Source organism: Leuciscus leuciscus (genome assembly GCF_965113295.1).
Source record: "Leuciscus leuciscus genome assembly, chromosome: 4".
Lineage (NCBI taxonomy): Eukaryota > Metazoa > Chordata > Actinopteri > Cypriniformes > Leuciscidae > Leuciscus > Leuciscus leuciscus.
Window position 1 is genome coordinate 52,912,431 of NC_138728.1, and position 21,455 is coordinate 52,933,885.

Consider the following 21,455-nt stretch of genomic DNA (forward strand, 5'->3'; position numbering starts at 1 on the left):
AGATCAGTCTCAAACATGATCCCTGCACGATCTAATCTATAGCGTCTTATATTATTAACTCACTGTCATCCATTGTCTGCAACACATTTCTTTTCCCTCTTCGTCTTTCTGCCATGTTCTCCTCTGCTAAAGAAACTCTTAAGCCTCTTAAAAGTCCTCGTCCGTACTCCTAACAATTTTGACCTTAAGACCTCTTTTAAGGGTTAAGATGCTTTCTGAATTACTTTTTTCTTTACTAGGAGTTTTTCTTTAATTTTAAGAGTAAACGCCCACATTTCTAAGAATATTCTTAGAATTTTGTCACTAGGAGCTACTCTTTGCATTAAGATTCTTTATGAATACGGGCCCAGGGATATAAATGCACAAGAGCAACGAGACACGAGACACAGGTGCCAATAATCAGTAAATAAGGAATCTAACAGGGAGTAATAAAGGTCAAACTCAAGGAACAGACATATTAACAAGAACACATTGAAACTAAACATAATCTTGACAATGTTTATTTCATTTGATTTATTTGTTTACATGTTTTCCCTAGCATGTGAAAGTTAGTTTTGTGCAAGTGCTCATTTTTTCTTGAAGGTGTTTGTACAATTTTTTATTGCATCTTGCAGATTGGTTTCAATAGATAATTTTCTTATAATGAGAAGGATGTTTGTGTAAATGAAGATTTATTACACACATTAATTCTGACATGTTATTCCAGTGACAGTTGTTCAGCTGTAGTAATAATGTAATGAAGAGACTCAATAATCTTATTCTGATACATCAACACAGTTTCACCGATCCTTTATAAACAGTAAACCCCGGATAGAGCGGCTGAGTGAATGTGGTCTGGACTGTGTGTATGAGGCTCATTGTGTCAGAGACGCTGTAAAAGGACAGAGTTCCTGCACTGTGATCCACATATACTCCTACTCTACGACTGATGGGCTTTACAGGGAGTTCAGTCTCTATGTTATTGTGCCTGAATGAGTAACTGTAGGAAGAGCAGTACAAACTCCAGGACTGATCATTACGTCCAAACACACACTCAATACCCCGGCCCTTCCTGCTGATGCTCTTATATGACACTGATATATACACACGTCCACTCCACTCAATCTCCCAGTAAGAGCGTTTTTCCCTCATACTCTCTCTACACAACACCTGCTCCCACTCATCAAATCTGTCTGGATGATCAGGATACGACTGGGCTGTGTCAGTGACAGTAATCACGTTGTTCCTCTCAGACAGACGGAGGCGTTTATTCATTGTGTTCAGATCCAGAGTGAGCTGATGGGAATCTGATGGAGAGAAAACACATCACAAGTAGGAATTATGAATTATGAATCTCTTCATGTTCAGTATATCAGCAGGTTCCCAGTACAGATTAATCATCATTTACATGATCAACTTTAAAAAACCTCTTCTATCATGTTTTATCATGAACACACTCAGTGAGTTTTTCTGCGTGTTTTCTTATGCTGGGTACACACCAAAAGATAATCGGGCTGATTTTGGGCCGATTTCCCCCCTTCCGACAATCCTAGCTATGTCCCGATTATCTTGATGGTTTAACAGATTATTTTATCAGATTTTCCCTTGGTGTGAGGTGTGTCCGAACCTGCTCGGAAGAACGTCGGAGCCGCTCCGATCGCGAATCGTAAATATTAAACATGTTTAATATTTACGATCAGAAATCCTGATGTGTGGGGGGAACCCCGAGGACAAACGCGCGCACGCTCTGGAGATTATCACGTGAAACAAAACAATATCCAATCAGAAAGCGAGATGATGGAAGACACGGTCATTCTCACACACACTTGCAGGAAGCTTAATGTTAAGATTTAGTATTCATAAGTGTAAATTTCGAGGAAACAAGCCTTTGTTTTTCATTTTAAGTGCAGAAATTTTACAATACCTAAACACAATATTGGGTTTGAAAAATAAGAAAGCTGCAAAGTGCGTTTCAATCTGTAAACATTTTCAAATTTTTGTTTAACTTTTAAGTTTGTCACTGTTTATGTAGGCTATACGTCTTTTATGTTTGTTTATCGGCTTTACTCTTTGTACCCCCCTGACTGTAATTGTAATTCTTAAAATCAATAAAAAAAAAGATTTAAAAAAAAAAGAAAAAAAAGCTGAGTGTTAAGGGATCAGTGAGGTTCTTTAGAGGGATTAAATAACTTTTTCTAAAGAGACATTAAATCCAATAAAGAAAAAATAAAGACAATAAAGAATGAATATATTTCTGTATAAAAGGTTATATATAATGGTGGGTACAATGGTTTTTTCACGTGAATTTTCTGTGAAAATCATTCCAAACACTATCGCAATTTCTTCCTGCATGTTGTCCGTCATGCTTATTCTGAAGTCTCACGATATTTTGCGAGATTCCCTGTGTTCATAGTCGAGACTCTGGTAGAAAATCTGTTTGTGTATGGTGTGCTGTCTTTGTCACATCATGGCACACCACACACTATAGGAGCAAAACGCTTAAATCTAGGATTTTTTGTCCTCATGTTTGTGGTCTATCACATTTTGAAAATCTTATAAGATGTAAAAAATCTTTTGGTGTGTACCCAGCATTAGTGACTTACACTGTAGGAAGTCATTCCTGGTCTTGGGAACAGTGTTGGTGAAAGTTACTGTGGAAATCAACAGACATGAAGAGTGTGATTATCATCTTAAGAAAAAATGATCCTTGAATCAATTCCTAACACATTTCTAATATGATGTTCTAGATGATATTAGATGGAGAAAATGGGAGGAATTGCAAGTATCCTAACTTGAAAAGACAACATTTAGTTCAAATGATTACTTGCATAACTAATTTCAGACTGTATAAAAATAACACATTAAAAAATTAATATTTACCCTCCATTGAACTGGCTCCAAGAACCTGAGCTGTGTGAGAGAGAAAGAGATCAGAATGAAAATACAGTGACATGTTACCTTTACAGCTTCCACGCTCCGAACCGTGGTTGGGAGCGAGCTGGTCTCAACATAATAACTTGGCTCGTGGCAGGTAACTTGCCAATAGTGGTCCGGGCTAACAGAGCCGAAGCACAAAACAGTCAAGTGTCGGATGGTTGCAGCAATGAACTCGGGCTTTATTACTCACAGTGCAGTGGTACACATAGACGGGCATAAAAGGCACTTTTCTTGCTAGCATTCAACTGGAAATTATCGACTGCGTCACTACTACATTCGCACAGTAAACCTTTTTTTTCCGCTATGCTTTTTGTTTTTCACTACGGAAACCCAAAAGCTCACTTCGTCACACATACGCGTTTCTTTTTGTCAACAGCAGCCAGAGGGAGGCAGAGATTGCAACACTACCCCCACTCTGGAGAATGATTAAACCTTTAACATATCTCCAGAATCATTACACTGTACACAGGGAAATATTAATTAGACAGTCATAATACAAACATCCCCAACCATGACCCGTATTTCCCACAGTCCTTGAAGGACCCTCCTCCAGTGGAAAGTTAAGGTGAAGAGGCAACGTCCATTAAAGCATCTTGCATACTCCTTCGCATGTAAGCAAATGTTCTAGGCAATGTAGACATGACACTTATACATTCCCTGAGAAAAATGGGACTATTACTTTAACCACTCAACCCAAAGTTAGCGCAAAATTACCCAGGGGTGCAGGATTTCAAGTGCAAAACTGAAGCAAAATATTCTGTTAAACTAAGTTCTTAGCAGTAAACATACCCAGGATGCTATAACAAAACTATGTAGCCCATTAGTATCCAAATTACCGACTGTTGATAGTAAACAATTATATTAAGCCCAAACTATCTTCACATTTTTAACAACATAAACAAGTTACTTTTGTAATGATACAATACTGGAACTCTTTTGTTTTGACAACACATGAACTCTTTTGTTTTGTTGTCTTTATTTTTACTGGAACTCTTTTCCTCTGAGGAGGGCAGCGATCCGCCTACACCCAACCTCAGGCAGATGTGCTCAATAACCAATCCAGTCACCAAACATGTCAGGAGCTCTGCGGACCCTCCGGGGTTGACGCCGAGGGGTGGAGTTCAAAACAGGGCGAGCAGCTTGTCCCCTTGCCTCATGCTGGGTCCCAGCCTCAATTAGTGAAGGCTCAGCGGGGTGGCAAGGGAGCTGGCTGCTGCTCGGTGAAGCTGCCGATGATGGTGGTAAAGAGAAAAGACCCGGAAGGGAACCCACCACAGGGTCCTCTGCCTCTGGTGATTCGCCCCAAAGGTCAAGGGGGCTAATAATGATTTCTGAAGAGCTGGGGTCTGACAACGGGGGTGGTGCCTCCACTGGTGCCCACGTTTCAGCCTCCTGAAAGACCCAGTCATTGTCAAGTGTTGTCCTGGAATGGAAAGCTTTAAGTTTGTCGTGATGAACGACTTTCATCTTTGTCCTCGGGCCCCTTTTAATCCGATAGACCAAATCGTCCAGTACACCAACGACGAAGTATGGGCCCTCGTAGGAAGGCAGGAACTTTCGCACTTTATTCTGTACTCTCTTTGTGCCTTTGACCAAGAGCCATACTGCATCACCGACTTTGTGTTGGACTCTGCAAACATTTTTATCGTACTGTCGTTTAGCACGCTCCACAGATTTTCCCAGCGCCTCTCGGGCCAACTGGTGAGATAGCTCGAGCCGTTTCCTGAGCTGTACAACATAAGATGGAGGGGTAGTAGTGTTGTCTGGGTCAGGTGGCAGCCCAGCAACAAGATCCACTGGCTCTGTAATTTCCCGTCCGAACAACATCATATTAGGCGTCAGGCCCGTGGAGCTGTGTTTAGTAGCGCGGTAAGCCATGACTGCATATGGTGTCATAATGTCCCAGTCCCAATGACATCGTTCCGCAGTGGTGGCTATGATTTTCTGCAGGGTGGCATTGAAACGCTCTACTTGGCCATCTGACTGTGGGCGAAACGGCGTGGTCCGCGTCTTGTCGATTCCCAGCAGCTCACACATTTCCTGGAACACAGCCGACTCGAAATTGGTACCTTGGTCGCTATGTAGGCACTGTGGAGCTCCGTACCTACACACCCACTCGGAAACAATCTTTTCAGCCACTGTCGTTGCTTGTTCGTTGGGAACAGGATAGGCTTCCACCCATTTGCTAAAGTAGTCCTGTACTACTATTATGTAGCGGTTGTGCCTTTCAGTTTCATTTAATGGTCCCATTAAATCAACTGCGATCCGTTCAAAGGGGGCACCAACTCGCACTGTGCCCATGGCGGCTTGAGGTGTTTTCCTGGGGCGGGCTTTCGCTGCACAGCTGGTGCAAGTACGGCACCACAGGGTGACGTCATCTCTCATATTGTACCAGTAGTACCGGGCCTTGAGACGTGCGAGGGTCCTTTCTCCTCCAAAATGGCCACCGACTGGGCCATCATGCAATTGTTCTGTCACTGAGACGCGGTACTCTTGAGGCAGCAGGATCTGTGGATAGAACACCCTTCCATCCGTACAGTAAAACTTCCTCAATAAAACTCCGTCTTTCTGGTAGAGCCTTTTCCACTGTGACCAGTAGGCTTTGGTGGCAGGGCTGTAGGGTGCTATGTCAACCCAGGATGGCCTGCCCATCCCTTTGTCCATCCACTTCCTTACTGGTGCTATATCTGGGTCAGCTTCTTGGGCACTGATTAGCTCCTCCCTGGTCCAACCACTGAACAGGTTGGTTTGGGCTGGCTCACTGACCCTGTAGACACCTGGACGGAACGAAGAGGCAGCTGGGTTGTCACTGACAGCTTCCACTACCCCCACTGGAAGATACTTAGGCTCGACTGCAGGGCTGCCTCCATAGCTACCTTTGGGCACCACTACCCCCACTGGAGGTTGCTCTGCAGGAGTTTCCCCAGCATCCTCTGCAGCTGGACTCTCTGCCATGTTGCACTGAATCCCTTTGTGCTGAAGCTGGTTATGAAGGCTAGGCTCTGGCACTGTGCATGGGCAGGACATCCCGCAGGGTCTTCTGGAGAGCGCGTCTGCATTTTGGTGGTGTCTCCCTGGACGATGGATCACCTGGAAGTCGTACTCTGCCAGTTTTTCCAGCCAGCGAGCGAGTTGGCCCTCGGGCTCCCTCATCCGAGTCAACCAACGCAGGCTGCTGTGGTCAGTCCGTATGATGAATGATCTCCCTAGCAGGTACTGCCGGAAATGAGAGGTGAATTCGACAGCTGCCAGAAGTTCTCGTCTGGTGGTGCAATAGTTTTGCTCAGTGGCTGACAATCTCCTGCTCCCATAAGCGAGTACTCTCTCCACACCTTCTTGCACTTGGGAGAGGACTGCTCCAACTCCCCAGTCACTGGCATCCGTGTCGAGGAGTAACTGGCCACTGTCGAGGGGATAACCCAACACGGGTGCTGACGTCAGACGGCTTTTCAGCTGTTCAAACGCCTCCTGGCATTCGTCCGTCCAGTTAAAACGTGCATACTTTTTGGTCAGTTCATGGAGGGGCTTGGCAACGGAGGCGAAATCTTTAACGAAGCGTCGGTAATACGATGCCAGGCCGATAAACTGACGCACTTCAGATACGTTTTGGGGTGCGGGCCACCCAGCCACTTTTTGGATCTTTTGGGGGTCGGTGGCGACACCTTTGGCGGAGACAATGTGCCCCAAGTAAGCCACTTGCTCTCGGAACAGGACACACTTTGACGGTTTAAGTTTCAGGTTGGCTGCGCGTAGTCTGTCAAACACTTGACTCAGTCGCTCCAACATTTCAGTTCCGTCCCGCCCCAGGACAATGATGTCGTCGAGGTAGACCAAACAGGTCTCCCACTGCAGCCCCACCAGGACACGGTCCATGAGCCTCTGGAACGTGGCCGGCGCGTTGCACAGTCCGAAAGGCATCACGTTCCATTCAAACAGGCCCTTACGGGTGCAGAAAGCAGCAGCTTTTCGGGCTCTCGGCGTCATCTCCACCTGCCAGTACCCTGATGTTAAATCCAGCGTGCTGAAGTACCTGGCAGTGGACAGTGTGTCTAAGGTGTCCTGGATGCGGGGCAGTGGATAAGCATCCTTTATGGTTCTCTCGTTTAGGGGCCTGTAGTCGACACATAACCACAAGGTCTCGTCCTTCTTTCTGACCATAATGATTGGTGTAGCCCAGCTGCTGTTGCTGGGTTGGGCCACACCAGTGTCCAGGCTCTGCTGCACCTGCTGGTCTGCTGCAGTTTGTTTGTCTCTAGCCATCCTGCGTGGTTGCTGTTTCACAGGTGGACCCGGGGTGGTGAGGATATCATGCTGCACGAGTCCCGTACGGCCCAGGTCAGTGGGCCCAGAGGAAAAGACATCACTGTAAGACCGTAGCAGGCGGGCCAACCTCTCCTGGTCGCCCTTGGACAGACTACCACAGCTCTCGTTATACAGGACCTGCAGGTGGGTCGGTAAAGAAGCACAGACAGAGTTAGTAGGTTCAAGGGCCGGTGGGGCCAAGGTTGGCTGGGGCTCCACCTTCCCCAACACCGTGGCTGGCTGTAGAATCCCCGCCACAGCACCTCTCTTCAAGGTGACAGGTAGGGCACCAGGGTTAAAGACTCTGATGGGCACATTGGTTGACCGCTGCGCCTGTACGACGATGTGAGCCACAAGAACATGGTGCTTTTCTATGAAACCCTTGGTTGGGCTCAGCATCAGGTCTCCCTCAGTAGCATAGCGCAGATGGGCGGTGCCAGGCACTACATACTCACACCCAGACTCCAACACTGTTGTGCGGGCCACTCTGACAATGTGCACCCGGGACTGATGGCTTGGGTTAAAACGAGGTACCTTTTCACCGAAGAGGGTTATCTCACGGCGACCATAGTCCAGCTGGGCACTTGTCTGATGGAGGAAAGGGTGCCCCAGAATTACCTCTGTGTTCTCTGTTGTGTCGGCAATAATAAAGTTCACATTGGTAGCTCTGCTCCCAACTTGTACTGGTAGGTTGACTTCCCCCAGCACTGCCAAACCACTGGGGCCGATACCCTGCAGGACCTGTGCGACAGATGGCTCCATTGGGGTTCTGGACTCTGTGGGAATGGAGTTAAAGACATGGAGGGGCAACACATTCCTCCTAGCACCAGAGTCAAGCAGAGCACACATTTCCAATTCATATATCCATATCTTAACACACATGTCATCTTCCTGACTCGCAGTACAGGTGACCACTTTACCTGTGTCGGGTGCTGTGTTCTTATTGACTGTCCAGCCTTGCTGTCTGGGTCGACGGGGGGAAGGGCAGTTCCTCTGGATATGCCCCAGACCGGAGCAGTTATGGCATTGGACATCCCCCATAGGCATTTTGACATTTGTGTCTCTCTTCTGGCGCCGCTGCTGATTAAATCTTGGAGCCCTCTCTGGCGAGTCGATGGAACAAACAGCTACCCCCACTGGCTCCACGCAAGCTGACCTGCTGCTATTCTCACGTACTGTGGCGGCCCTGGCTCTCTGATTTACGAAACCACGTTGGCCAGGCTGCATGAACTGTGTGACCGTTCTGGCGGCCCTCTTAGTAGTCTCGTAGCTGTGTGCAATGTCATACGCTCTGGATAGGGTGCGCGGCTGCTTCTCCAGTAGTTTTTGCACCACTTCAGGGTCGGCCAGGGCGTTGGTGAAGACCTCCACACTGATGGCGTCCTGCTCCAGCTCTGTACGGTCAGCATACACAATGGACACTTTCTCGTATATGTCATCCCTTAATAGGTGTAAGGCTTCGTTTTGCCCCCTAACTCTCTGTCTCAGTTCAATGCCGATGGCTGCCGCATGGTCAGAGCGCGGCCCGTAGGCGGTCTCTATTTCAGTCACAATCCGCCGGTAGCTCCAGCGGTCAGATCTGGGGTTTTTATGGACGATAGCTCCAGCTGCGCCAGTCAGGCTGAATCTCAGTTGAACCGCCATTGTCATTTCTGACCAATGGTTTGCCCTCGCACAGCTTTCAAATCGGTGAATAAAGTCTTTCCAGGAGCCCGTTCCATCGAAATGGCCTGGCTTTAATATTGGAATTCTCTCTTTATGCCCATAATACTCATCATCACTAGTGTCCATTATTTCAACATCTGGCTCTTTGTGTGATATATGTGGCGCCGACTTGGCCCTTTGCACAGCTGACTGACCATATTGATATCGATCACAGTGTGAGGCATAGTCATCTTCATAGCTTATTACTCTACTACGTTCCACGGGCCGGGGCATGCAGGGTGGAAAAGGTGTCGAAGTGAACTGGGAGAGCAATGCGTGGGCCGGGGAAAATGGGTTTTGTGCCGTACAGCTCATGAAAGTGAACGGGTTAGCTAGCTGGTTTGCACTGCGAAGGGCAAACGTTGGAGTGGGGCTATTTTTCAAACTGTACGATGGAGCTGCAGCTGAGCTGGATGTCACACGTTTTGAACAGTCACATGTTTGCTGATAAAAGTATGTGGACTCACCATCTGTTTTATCCTGAGGTTCCACGGGCATTAGGAACGGGTTAGTCAACCGTGATGACGGTGGTGTGGGGGGCGAAGCTAGGTTGAATGACGGCATCCGGCCGTAAACAATCGCGCCGTCCGCGGCTAACGTTCGTTCTGTGCCAGCCGCGAAAGGGTTGGTGCTGTCGGCATATCGGCCGTCTCCGTGATTAACTGAGTCCACATTAATGTCTCTTATATCCGTTAAAAACGGGTTGGTGCTTACATTTGGGGTTTCCATCTCAACAGACCTCGTAGTCCTAGCGCTAGCATTAGCTCGAGCCCCGAGCGCCGTCATTACGCGCCCGATGAACCTTTTTTTTTTTTTTTTTTTTTTTTTTTTTGCTTGTTAGATCCCGGACGAAGCCCCCAGTGTTACCTTTACAGCTTCCACGCTCCGAACCGTGGTTGGGAGCGAGCTGGTCTCAACATAATAACTTGGCTCGTGGCAGGTAACTTGCCAATAGTGGTCCGGGCTAACAGAGCCGAAGCACAAAACAGTCAAGTGTCGGATGGTTGCAGCAATGAACTCGGGCTTTATTACTCACAGTGCAGTGGTACACATAGACGGGCATAAAAGGCACTTTTCTTGCTAGCATTCAACTGGAAATTATCGACTGCGTCACTACTACATTCGCACCGTAAACCTTTTTTTTCCGCTATGCTTTTTGTTTTTCACTACGGAAACCCAAAAGCTCACTTCGTCACACATACGCGTTTCTTTTTGTCAACAGCAGCCAGAGGGAGGCAGAGATTGCAACAGACATTAAACCACACAAACACATCAGCAAAGCAAAGTTTAGGCTGAAAGCCAGTAGTTATTCATTTGTAATTAACTTTTATAAGATATACATTTTAACAATTTATGCTTTTCTTACGCAGTATTTTAGTCTTGTTTCTAGTCCAAATATCTAAAAATAATTAAATCAAGAAGCATTTACTAGATGTGTAAAATGACATAAGAAATTATATCTTGTTTTCTGTCAATCAAAATTGAGTTTTTTTCTTAAATCAAGCTAAATTATCTGCCAATGGGGAAGGGAAAAAACTGAATTCAAATGGAAAATAAGAAAAATTATCTTAATTCAAACGGAAAACAAGATAATTTTTTGCAAGTGTGATGTCACACCCTCCCTTTAAAAACATCTGGCGTTTTCAAATATAAATATTTTTGTGAGCAATATATAATCAGTGTCTGCAGTGAGCTCTTTCGACGGCGCCTCACGAGCTCAGCTTCTTGTACGTGTTCCCGGCGGGAACACGGCAGCGGAGCGGCACGTTCACAATAGCAGCTTCTGAAGAGGTTTTCTATGGTGAAGAAACTTCTATGTCTGGCTTGTTCAGACGGTGATAAGCCAATGGTCTGAAGGAGAAAGAGTCAGTGGAATTGGCTTTCGGTGCCACTTTACAAAGGAAGAGTTGCCAACAGCTAATCATGCACTTGAACGCCATAGAAATGGCCTCTTTTCCCTTTATGCTGAACCACTGTTTTAACCTGTTACCTTGCTTGTGTTTGTTCTCTAACTGTTTAGCCACATGATTCTGGTTCATCTTCCTCAGGATCTCCACCATGATCTTCACAGCTTTTTCTGGTCCAAAACGCTTCTTCATCAGATCCACTGTGTCAGGTCGGTCTGCATTTTCCAGATCAGCTTTCTTAAAGCCCTCACAATCTTTTAAGCGCCATTTAAACCTCTTCAGTTCCTCTGTGTCTAGATCATCCAGAGCATCCAGAAGCAGTTCTGGAACAGACGCCATCATCCTTCACTGATTCACTTCTGCAGGACAAGAAGATACACAAAGTCATCTGTTTTGTGTTTAACAGCTATAATTACTTTTAAAATATTAAATTATTGCCTTTTAGTTTTATTAAAGGGTAACTAAACCCTAAAACAACTTTTTTTAGTTAATGATCTGTAAGACTGGGGCTTTATTAATGCTGACATTATTAATACATATTAATGCTTTTTGACATTTGGGTATAAAGTGTTTTAATTCTACAATATATGGTGTAAAATGCCTGAGTGCTGCCCTCTTCAGGTTGAACGGTGGCTATTGCAGTTGAATTTTCCTATTGGAAGTTGTGGTGCCCTGTGACGTCAGAGGGCACCAGCTCACCACGCCCTTGCCTACAGAGTTCACCGATCTCGGTCCTGGAGGGCCGCTGTCCTGCAGAGTTTAGCTCCAACCAGCTCCAACACACCTGTTTGAAAGTTTCTAGTATGCCTAGTGAGACCTTGATTAGCTGGTTCAGGTGTGTTTAATTGGGGTTGGAGCTAAACTCTGCAGCGGCCCTCCAGGACCGAGATTGGTGAACCCTGCTTTAAAGAACTCTTTCCCCGCCAGCATGTAGAAAAAATAAAGTTGCTAGCCACCGCCAGGGTTTTTAATCATGTTGTATGAATATCTGAACATGCAATACCGGTATATCAAAAGAAAGAGCAGACCCTCTGATTTAAATAATAAAAAAAAAAGTTTTTTATTTTAACTTCATCCAATCTTTTTTTTATAAACACTTGAATGTGGGTAGTGTTGTAAACTTTTCCTTCTTCAAAGCAGAAACCAGGAGACGTTGGGATCACGTTCAAGAAGTTATTCTTTATTGAGGACTTTGCGTTGACGTGGCTGCAGTTCTTCCAACTAGTCTAATCTAACATAACTTTACATGGTATCTTATAGGCATTTTAGGAGGAGGGACTTTTGCACTGGGTAGTTATAGGAACTAGCCACCAGGGTGGCTCCCCAAAAACTATTTATACTATAGGGACATTATATATAGTTATCCTATAGGGCCATTCCCCTGATGTAAGCCAGCCGACAGCACGGCATTCAACAACATCAACAACTGGAGAATTGAGGATGCCATGATGGTCGTGGGATTAGTGATAATGGCGAGAGAATGTAGACTTGTAAGTTATGAGATGGAAAGGGCAAAAAGGAGGCCTAAGAGATGAAATCTCCTATGACAAATCACAGTGCTATCAGCGAGGCTGAGAAAACAACAGAAAAAAGAGATAGGTCAAGGCCATTGACGTTAGCTTTTTGTATGTTTATTATGGAGTAAGCAGTGTGCTTCTGTTCCGTTTCGAGTGTTCTGTTTCGAGTGTTCTGTTTCGAGTGAACCGTCTCGAGTGAACCGTCTCGAGCGAACTGTTCCAGTGCACTGTTTCCAGTAAATTCTGTTCTCAGTGATATGCTTTGAGGTTTTTTGTTTGTCTCCTGTTTATTTCTTTAGTTGATTTATCTTTTTGAATTTGTATGTTTATTTTGGTTTGATTATTGTATTAGTGACTTATGGTTATATTATTTTGTTCTTTTTGCATATCACTGCTTGATAATGTTTTTTTTTTCTTTTGTTTGTTGGCAGGGCCTGGGCACCCGGGGGCAGACGAGTGACCATTTAGGTGGTGACGTCCTCACTGTGTGTCGTGGTCTTCTCTGACATGAGTCGTTGAGTGTGTGTTAGTGTGTGTGCACTGTGAATAGAGTAATTTTCATAAGGGTGATATCTTGAGACTGCCCCTGTGGGTAAGCCCAGGTTCCTCTGCTGACAACGATAGAATTAAGCAAATAGATGAGAGTGATTGCTGGTCAATGCCTTTTATAATCATTATGTCTTTTAAAGGTCCCGTTCTACGTGATCCCATTTTTCAAACTTTAGTTAGTGTGTAATGTTGTTGTTAGAGTATAAATAATATCTGTAAAATTATAAAGCTCAAAGTTCAATGCCAAGCGAGATATTTTATTTAACAGAAGTCGCCTACATAAAACGGCTCGATTGGACTACACCCCTCTACTTCCTTCATTAGTGACATCACCAGAACCGTGTTTAGACTAACCTCCGCCCACAGGAATGCTCCCTCAACTCTACTGGCTACTTGCGCACTTCTTATAACTTAGGCTACTGTGTTTACTCAGCTCTTACCGTGATTTTCTGAAGTAAAACTGACGCTTCATCTTTTGTGTGATGTACAATAAACTAAATTTAGGGCACACACTGAAACAGCTCGTTTTTCTGAGCCCCAAAAAATTTCAATTTAAACATGCTGTAAAAAAGATCTGTTGGGTATTTTGAGCTCAAACTTCACATACACACTTGTGAAAAGGGGCATACAACGGGACCTTTAATAATTAATAAAATATTTTTCATTACCTATGTCTCTGATTCCAACAGTGATTAGAACCTGTGTGTGCCAGTGTTTAGAGGTTGTGTTAAATTCTTGGGGTGAAATTCCCCAGGTGGCGTAGTCGGAAATTATATCAATTTGAGTCAACCCACGCCCGCTCTGCTACACATATATTCACAGATGGTCCCTAAGCGTTCCCATAGTGCTTAAATCAGGCGCAGCATCTTGTTCCTGCTTTTTCAGGGAACAGAGTTACAGTGAAGTAACCTGAGACGTTCTTCCGTTATTAGTTCTAGGAACTAGGAAAGGGTTTCTCCAGTGCGAAAGCCCCTTTATGTAACCCTAGTATGGGTAAGTACACACTCTGTCCATGCAAATGGAAAATGAGAAGTATAGGGAACCCCAAAATCAACAATTAAACAGTTAATAAAACTGAAAACCAAAAGAGATAGCATTCAAAAATGTAATATGTAATAAATACAGCAATAACAAAATAAACAATTACAATAACCCTGTGTGTGTGTGTGTAGGTGTTTGATGAATTAAGTTCACCAGTTCTGTCCGATGAAATCCAGATCATTGAGTTTAGATTCTTTTGATCCAATGCTTGGAGTGCAATTTCTTAAATCAATGTCAAGTGAAAGTTCTGTAAAGAGAAATCCATGGATTTTGAGTTAATGTACGGTCCTACCACAATACTGGACAGCACGGAACAGTCAGTGATCACCGAAATCAAACTGGGTGGCTTGCCATCTTCCATCCAGAAAAGAATATTCAGGTGTAACGAATGGACTTAATCAAAATGCTCTAGGCATCATAAAACCTTCCCCCTCTCCTGTTGTCATCGTCCCTCAAACCCAATCTCACCTTCCGGCCTGTTTGGCGACTCGGGGAACACAGTCGTCAGCAGGTTTCGGGAGGTGAACAAACACGAGGAAGCTTTCGTGCAATTCCTTCCTCCCCGCACTCAGGGCCACCCAGCCTTGCCCGGTCCTTCTAAACGTGAGGCACAAAACAAAGTGTGGTGAGTCGCGATCCCCCTCATCAAGACTGGGGACTGGCTCGTAGCGCTCAGCAGCCTCCAAAAAGACAAGACCTCAGGACCATTATCTCCAAAAAGTCCTGATGGTCTTCCGCCCAGCCTCGGGATGGGGTGCGTAAATCTACCCGCCTCTGTACCATCCCCACTGCCTCTGGTTTTCTGATGTCCCAGGACTACTCTTCAGACAAACTTATACCTGCCGATGCACCTGTGGCACATCTAATTATAACCTCCGATGCATGCGCATTCCGATAACGTCACTGTTCGAGGCTTTAAAAGCTCAAATTCAACTTCATTAACATGTTGCACACATATGTAGCAGGAAGGGTTATGACCCCTCCTACTTGTTATGGTGTGGCCAATGGCCTGGCATCCGGTGCGTATAAGAGCATGGGTTACCGGTCATGAGAAGTATAGGGAACCCCAAAATCAGCAATTAAACAGTTAATAAAACTGAAAACCAAAAGAGATAGCATTCAAAAATGTAATATGTAATAAATACAGCAATAACAAAATAAAGAATTACAATAACCCTGTGTGTGTGTGTGTGTAGGTGTTTGATGAATTAAGTTCACCAGTTCTGTCCGATGAAATCCAGATCACTGAGTTTAGATTCTTTTGATCCAATGCTTGGAGTGCAATTTCTTAAATCAATGTCAAGTGAAAGTTCTGTAAAGAGAAATCCATGGATTTTGAGTTAATGTACGGTCCTACCACAATACTGGACAGCACGGAACAGTCAATGATCACCGAAATCAAACTGGGTGGCTTGCCATCTTCCATCCAGAAAAGAATATTCAGGTGTAACGAATGGACTTAATCAAAATGCTCTAGGCATCATAAAACCTTCCCCCTCTCCTGTTGTCATCGTCCCTCGAACCAGTTCTCTTCAAAGGCCGTTATTATATCACCTCGGCTCTCCTGAGCGCTCTCAGCAAGAGACTGTGTCTGCAAGCCTCAGCAAGAGAGGCCAGACGGCATGAGCCATTTGGTCAAAGACTATAAAGACAAACTTCCAATACACAAAGGACCCACAAACTTTCCAAAATGTTTATAGTATTTCTTCTCCTGTGTTTATGCATGTCCCTATGTTTTATTAGTTATGACTTGTTATAATTCTTTAGACATGTTAGAGTGACTTCAAATGTTGATTCCAAAGATGATGTATCACTGCATTAACGTCTTCAAATCCCCTCTTTCTTGGTATCAAAAGAATCCTCTTTTGATTTAATAATCAATGGTGTACAACATGTTATGATAAATTGCATCATGATCTTTTTACCATACTTTTGTGTAAAGACGGCACAAATTCTCCATGCCAGCATGAACATGCAAATGGGGATAAGATGAACAAAGACTTTCTCCAGGTCATCTTGGATTAGTCACCTCACCAAATGGGTGTGAACTGATAGGACCTCTAAGAGTGTCTGATCAGGTCAGATCTTAGCTCAATCTCTTTGAGACAACATTCTCCTGTCTCCTTCCAGCAACTTCATCTTCAAGTTAACTTCTTTAGATTCAATGTGGGACACCCCAAGAACCCAAACGAACGCTTCAGTGCACTCCTGGTGAAATCATCAATAATCTCAAGAATCTCCTGCATCTGGACTTGTTCAGCAACTGAAGTCAATGCAAGTACCTGTTCGCAGCCTTAAGATGCATTTATAAGTTATTGTGCCCCTTCAAGGTGACTCTGATTCTCTGATGTTTCTCGTAGGTTGTGGTTAACTGATGGTAATCTTGCCATTCTCTTTTCTTCTCTCTCTTTCTTCACTTTTCTTTACTTTCTTGATTCTGTATACAATCTTTGCTTAGTTTAGTTGTGTGTGTAGCCTACCATAGTTTTGTTTATTAAACCATTATATCCACGCTTTATTGTCTCTGTGTTTGCCACATATCGAAGTCACTATCTTGATCTAGCGAAACCTATGGTATTACCCTGCTTGTACTTTATTTACTTTAGTTGGAAAAGGTTATTCTTTCTTGGCCAGGAAGATCATTTATTTAATAGAATTAATAATTGATTATGCTTACTGTTCATTGGATGAACTGATTACATAATTGAGCTAGCTCTTCTGAGCTAGTTTTCTACACAGGGAAATCCAAAACCTGGCCTGCATGAATTAAAACAGGCACACATATACAGTATATCACTCAAACAATGTCACAGCATCAATAATCAATTCACATAAATTCAGTCAAACAGATAAGTTTCTGAATTCCCCTTACAATAATGGACAGAAAAAAAAATGGTTTCCATGTGCTACAATCTTAACGCATTTACCTTGTTAACAGGGATGGGTCTCGTTTGGGGTTTTTCTGATACTGGTGCCAAATCAATACTTGGTAACACTTTAGAATACTGTTTCTTACCTACTGTATAACTAATAAGGAATTAATGAAGAACAGGTAGGTAATTCTTCATTAACACTGAAGTCATTACTGTTAACTACTAAGGAAGATGTGTTAACCCCCTGGGGTCGGCGGTATCGCCGGCGATACCAGCTCGCTTTTTTTTTTATCAGTTCAAAAGATTAATTTTGCTCTGTTGACTTTGATATTACAAACAAGTTTCATACATCAATCGATTCTGTTAAATGTGTATTATTTTTGTGTATACTCACAATAAAAACAAAGTGTTGTGCTTTTTGCCAAATAAAGAAAAATAAATATGATGCGAGTTCTGATTTCTCTCTGTCAGTGTAGTTCATTCTTAAACGCGTCCGAAGAATGAACAATAACTCAGCGAATACTCAGTCAAACAGACATACAGACACACAGGCATGAGCTTGAATTCTCTTCTTTTAAATGAAGTAATTTATATAAAAAACAAATATTCTCAGTTCATGTAATCTGTAAGAAAAGAGCGAGATGTCAGTCGTTCTCATCTCATCTAATTATTTTTAATGTGACCCCGCCCACGGAGAGCGCGCGCTATTCAAACGCAAATGACTGAGGCAATCCACGCAAACCTGTGAACGCCCCCATATCAGCTCGAGAAAACACAAGTTTAATCAGATCATTGTACTTGTTTACACCGTCTCGCAGCGCTGTGAGGAATAATACTATCGTAATAATTATAATGGAAAATGTACCTCAGAAGTGCGGGTATTTCGAGGAGCAACGGATGCCGCTGAGCTGAGGAATACTGTAGTACGTTTTTTTTCCTTCTCAAGTGAATCACGTTTCTGTGTGTGAATGAATGAACGGCAGAGATGTGCGCTGTTTACCACAGCTCGCAAAAAGAGAGTTTAAATTTGAATCACGTTTCTGTGTGTGAATGAATGATGATGTTTTAGCAAACTGTATTGCTATACTGAGATGAGTAAAAATCGACTGAAATATGTTGAAATAAAATGTAGGCTATTTGTATAAGCAATGTATTAAACTGCAAATTAACATTTATATGCCCTAATATTTCATAAAAACAACGTTACAGTCAGGCGAAATATGAAAGACAACATTTTGTTGACTAGATTTGGGTACAGTTTTTACTGTAGAATATACTGCCACATCAAATAAGCTTTTGTTTAGCAATTTCTGCTCATATGTTATATATATATGTATATGTACATGTATATATATACTGGAAGAACTTGGAAGAACTTGTTCATGTCTATTAGACACATGTAGAAAGAACAAAGAAATACCAGGTTCCCATTACTTCTCTTTCTTTGCACTGAGCAATTAACACAAACATGTTTAGATTTTTGCATGACAGGGCAGCTCTTCTGAAAATGCTAAATGTACATTTATTATTTATTATTAGGCTACATTATAGTTTGTCTCTCTCTGTGCCCATTTTGATGAAGCTAAATTCTCAATAAAACTGTTTTCATTGGTATATTTTACTGTTTCTGTTGTCAAACAACGGAATGAATATGAAATGGTGACTGAAACGCGACCCATTAAGACATAACCAGCTCTCCCTTCCAAGATGTTAATCTGCACAAAAATCCTGATAATCGAGCCGTCGTCTGATTAAATCAAATACACATAAGATAAACACAATATCTGTTTTGCGATGTCGGCTATACTTGCATGTAAAATTAGAGAAGCAACATCATATCTGTGTTTAACTGAATTAAAGCGCTGCTCCTCTCTCCAGCACGAGAAGCAGAGAGAGAGCGAGAGAGAGAGAGGCGCGCGTGCTGGGAGAGCAGTACCGGCGGTACCGGTAGATTCTCAGAAACTAAATAAGGTGTGGGCGCTTTGTTGAAGGGAAAAATCGCTAAATGGGTCTGCAATGTCGCTAAGTTGGCAACACTGTGTATCTCCATTTCTCCAACTACACTGCAAAAAATGCTTTTCTTACTAAGTATTTTTGTCTTGTTTCCAGTCCAAATATCTAAAAATTCTTAAATCAAGATGTATTTACTAGATGAGTAAAATGACATAAGATATTATGTCCTGTTTTAAGGGGGATTTAATCAAAATTAAGTGAGTTTTTGCTTAAAACAAGCAGAATTATCTGCCAGTGGGGTAAGGAAAATAATCTTGTTTCAAGTTTTTTATTATTTTAGTAATCTTAAAACAAGATTATTTTCCTTACCCCACTGGCAGATAATTCTGCTTGTTTTAAGCAAAAACTCACTTAATTTTGATTAAATCCCCCTTAAAACAGGACATATATCTTATGTCATATTACTCATCTAGTAAATACATCTTGATTTAAGAATTTTTAGATATTTGGACTGGAAACAAGACAAAAAATACTTAGTAAGAAAAGCATTTTTTGCAGTGTAGGCTTTGGGCCACGGGTCAAACAGAAAATACGCGCTGCGTTAATCGAGCATTAAAAAAAATTGTGCCGTTAATATGATGATATATATATAAAATACAATTTTTGTCAAAAATAAAGTCATCAACTAAGATGTTAGCTGTTCCAATGTTGGCTATATTAAAACTAATGAATACATATGATAAAATGAAAGTCATTACGCATAAAGTGTAAACAACTCCTCGTTCACGCCCCCCTCGCATATTGGCTTTCCAAGCAAAACCTGTCTTACACAATTTAAATCAATGTATTGTTTTATGTGAACGATAAAGCGAGACTATTTTCACATAATTTTGAAGCCAGAACTCGAAGCGACAACATCCATTAGTCAAAAGTCTTGTGGACACATATTTAGTATGTGTTTTGTGGTCTTATTTCAGGAACTTTCATTTTTATTTTTTTCAATAACCACGCATAAACATTCTCTTAAAAATTCAAACATATACATGCATGTTGATCACATATTATGGTAGCCCTGTTTGTGCTATATAGAGTGAATTTACACCTTTGCCATTAATATGTTTATAAATAACTGAAAAAAGCACATATGTCAGGGCATGTCAGAACACCTCCAGGGCCCAGAAAACCCCTCAGACCCCAGAGGGTTAACTAATAGAATTTTATGATTGTGTTAAGTATCAGTTAGTAAATCAATAACTAATAAATTGTGTCATGTTTGCATCCTCTTCTGGAGAGTTCTCAGCGCAACCGATTTGGTGTATTTCTTCAGTGAATTACAGGTTTGTGTACGTTTTATTTAAATGATGTTTTATTAACAAGGTTCGGGAGGAGCAGTTGCAGATAATTAACCCAATTAGCACAAGTGGAGATCAATCAGTAATCAACTCAGGACAAGATAAATAACAGCAGAACCGACCTCTGTTCCTTGACAGTTTATCCGCATATTTGTTCACACTTTGTGCTATCATGTTGCAGCACCAGCTCTTCCTATCTGACGACGAGTCTAACTTCTCCCCGGATCATCAGCCGCAATCTGCCGATCCTAGGACCACTTCTTCTCCGCCCGACATCACAACTGAGCCCCAGGCTTCTTCGCGAGGCCGCCTGCCTGCTCAAACAGTCACACACTCGCCTAGACGCCGAGGCCAGCCCTTGCCCCCACTAGCGAGACTTCAAAATTCCTCCCCGGCGTCTTCCAATCGTTCGCCCGTCCCAACAATTCCACCTTAGGAAGTGGACAGTCTAGGATTGAGGCAAGCGCTGATAAATTCGGATGTTCAGTTCTCGTGAAGGATGAAGCGGAACTGTATGCACTCTATGTATCCTTGCAATCAGCCAACCTCTCTCCGAAGTCCACGCTAGGGCTGTCGCGGCGAAGGAATTTCCCTTGCGGTAATTTTGAGTGGCTCAATAGCGCGGTATTATCGCATTTATTTATTTAGATATATTTCGATTTATTTGTTGCTATAAATAGGTTTACCATGTGGTCAGCATGCAAAACGAGTAGCCTACATTTTCAGTAACCGAAACTAAACAGAGTCTCTGCGCATTGAAGGCTGTCAATCAGCACGCATTACATTGTTACGGCAATGGACTGTCTTTGAGTGAATCATTAAATCATTCATTCAACAAACACGTTCAAAAATGCTGATTCTTTAAAAGATGGTAATGAAACAAGTTGTTAAGCTCCACTTTTCAAGGCTGAGCTGACCAGCAATGCGTCGCATGGGTAACGCTGAAGCTGACGCTTAAATGGCATTGTTTAAATTCCTGACTCGCTGCTTTTTGGCGCTGTGGAATGCCGACCAGCGCTATCGCTGATGCCATTCATGGTAAATACCCTTAAATGTTAAGAGGATGACACAACAAATATTTCGCTTTCCTTGGACACGGAAAGCTTTTCACGCATATGACTTGACTTGACCTCAAAGACAGACGCAGGTAATCGCACGCGCTCAGTCGATCTCTCTCATTCTGTCTGTTAAGCCTTAAGAGCAAATCAATGAAGCCTCAGTACAAATCACCATGATAAAAACAGTCTCGTTATCATTATTAACTTATTTAAAGGGTAACTAAACCCCTGGTCTGAGCCTGACTCCACCCACTGGCAATATTTGAAAAATGCTGGAAAAGTG

At 43.0% G+C, this 21,455-nt stretch overlaps 1 protein-coding gene across 1 annotated transcript in view; it reads right to left on the minus strand.

Annotated features, from left to right (window-relative positions):
- Positions 1–654: 654 nt before the first annotated feature.
- The window catches only part of LOC309497037 (tripartite motif-containing protein 16-like), a 56,366-nt gene continuing 35,565 nt past the window's right edge, over positions 655–21,455 (minus strand). The window contains exons 2-5 of the mRNA XM_082167298.1: positions 10,913–11,188; positions 2,860–2,889; positions 2,583–2,630; positions 655–1,286 (exon numbers count right to left, since the gene is read on the minus strand). Of these exons, the coding sequence (XP_082023424.1) occupies positions 769–1,286; positions 2,583–2,630; positions 2,860–2,889; positions 10,913–11,171 (855 nt within the window). The 5' untranslated portion in view covers positions 11,172–11,188 and the 3' untranslated portion in view covers positions 655–768. The remainder of the gene's footprint in view (positions 1,287–2,582; positions 2,631–2,859; positions 2,890–10,912; positions 11,189–21,455) is intronic.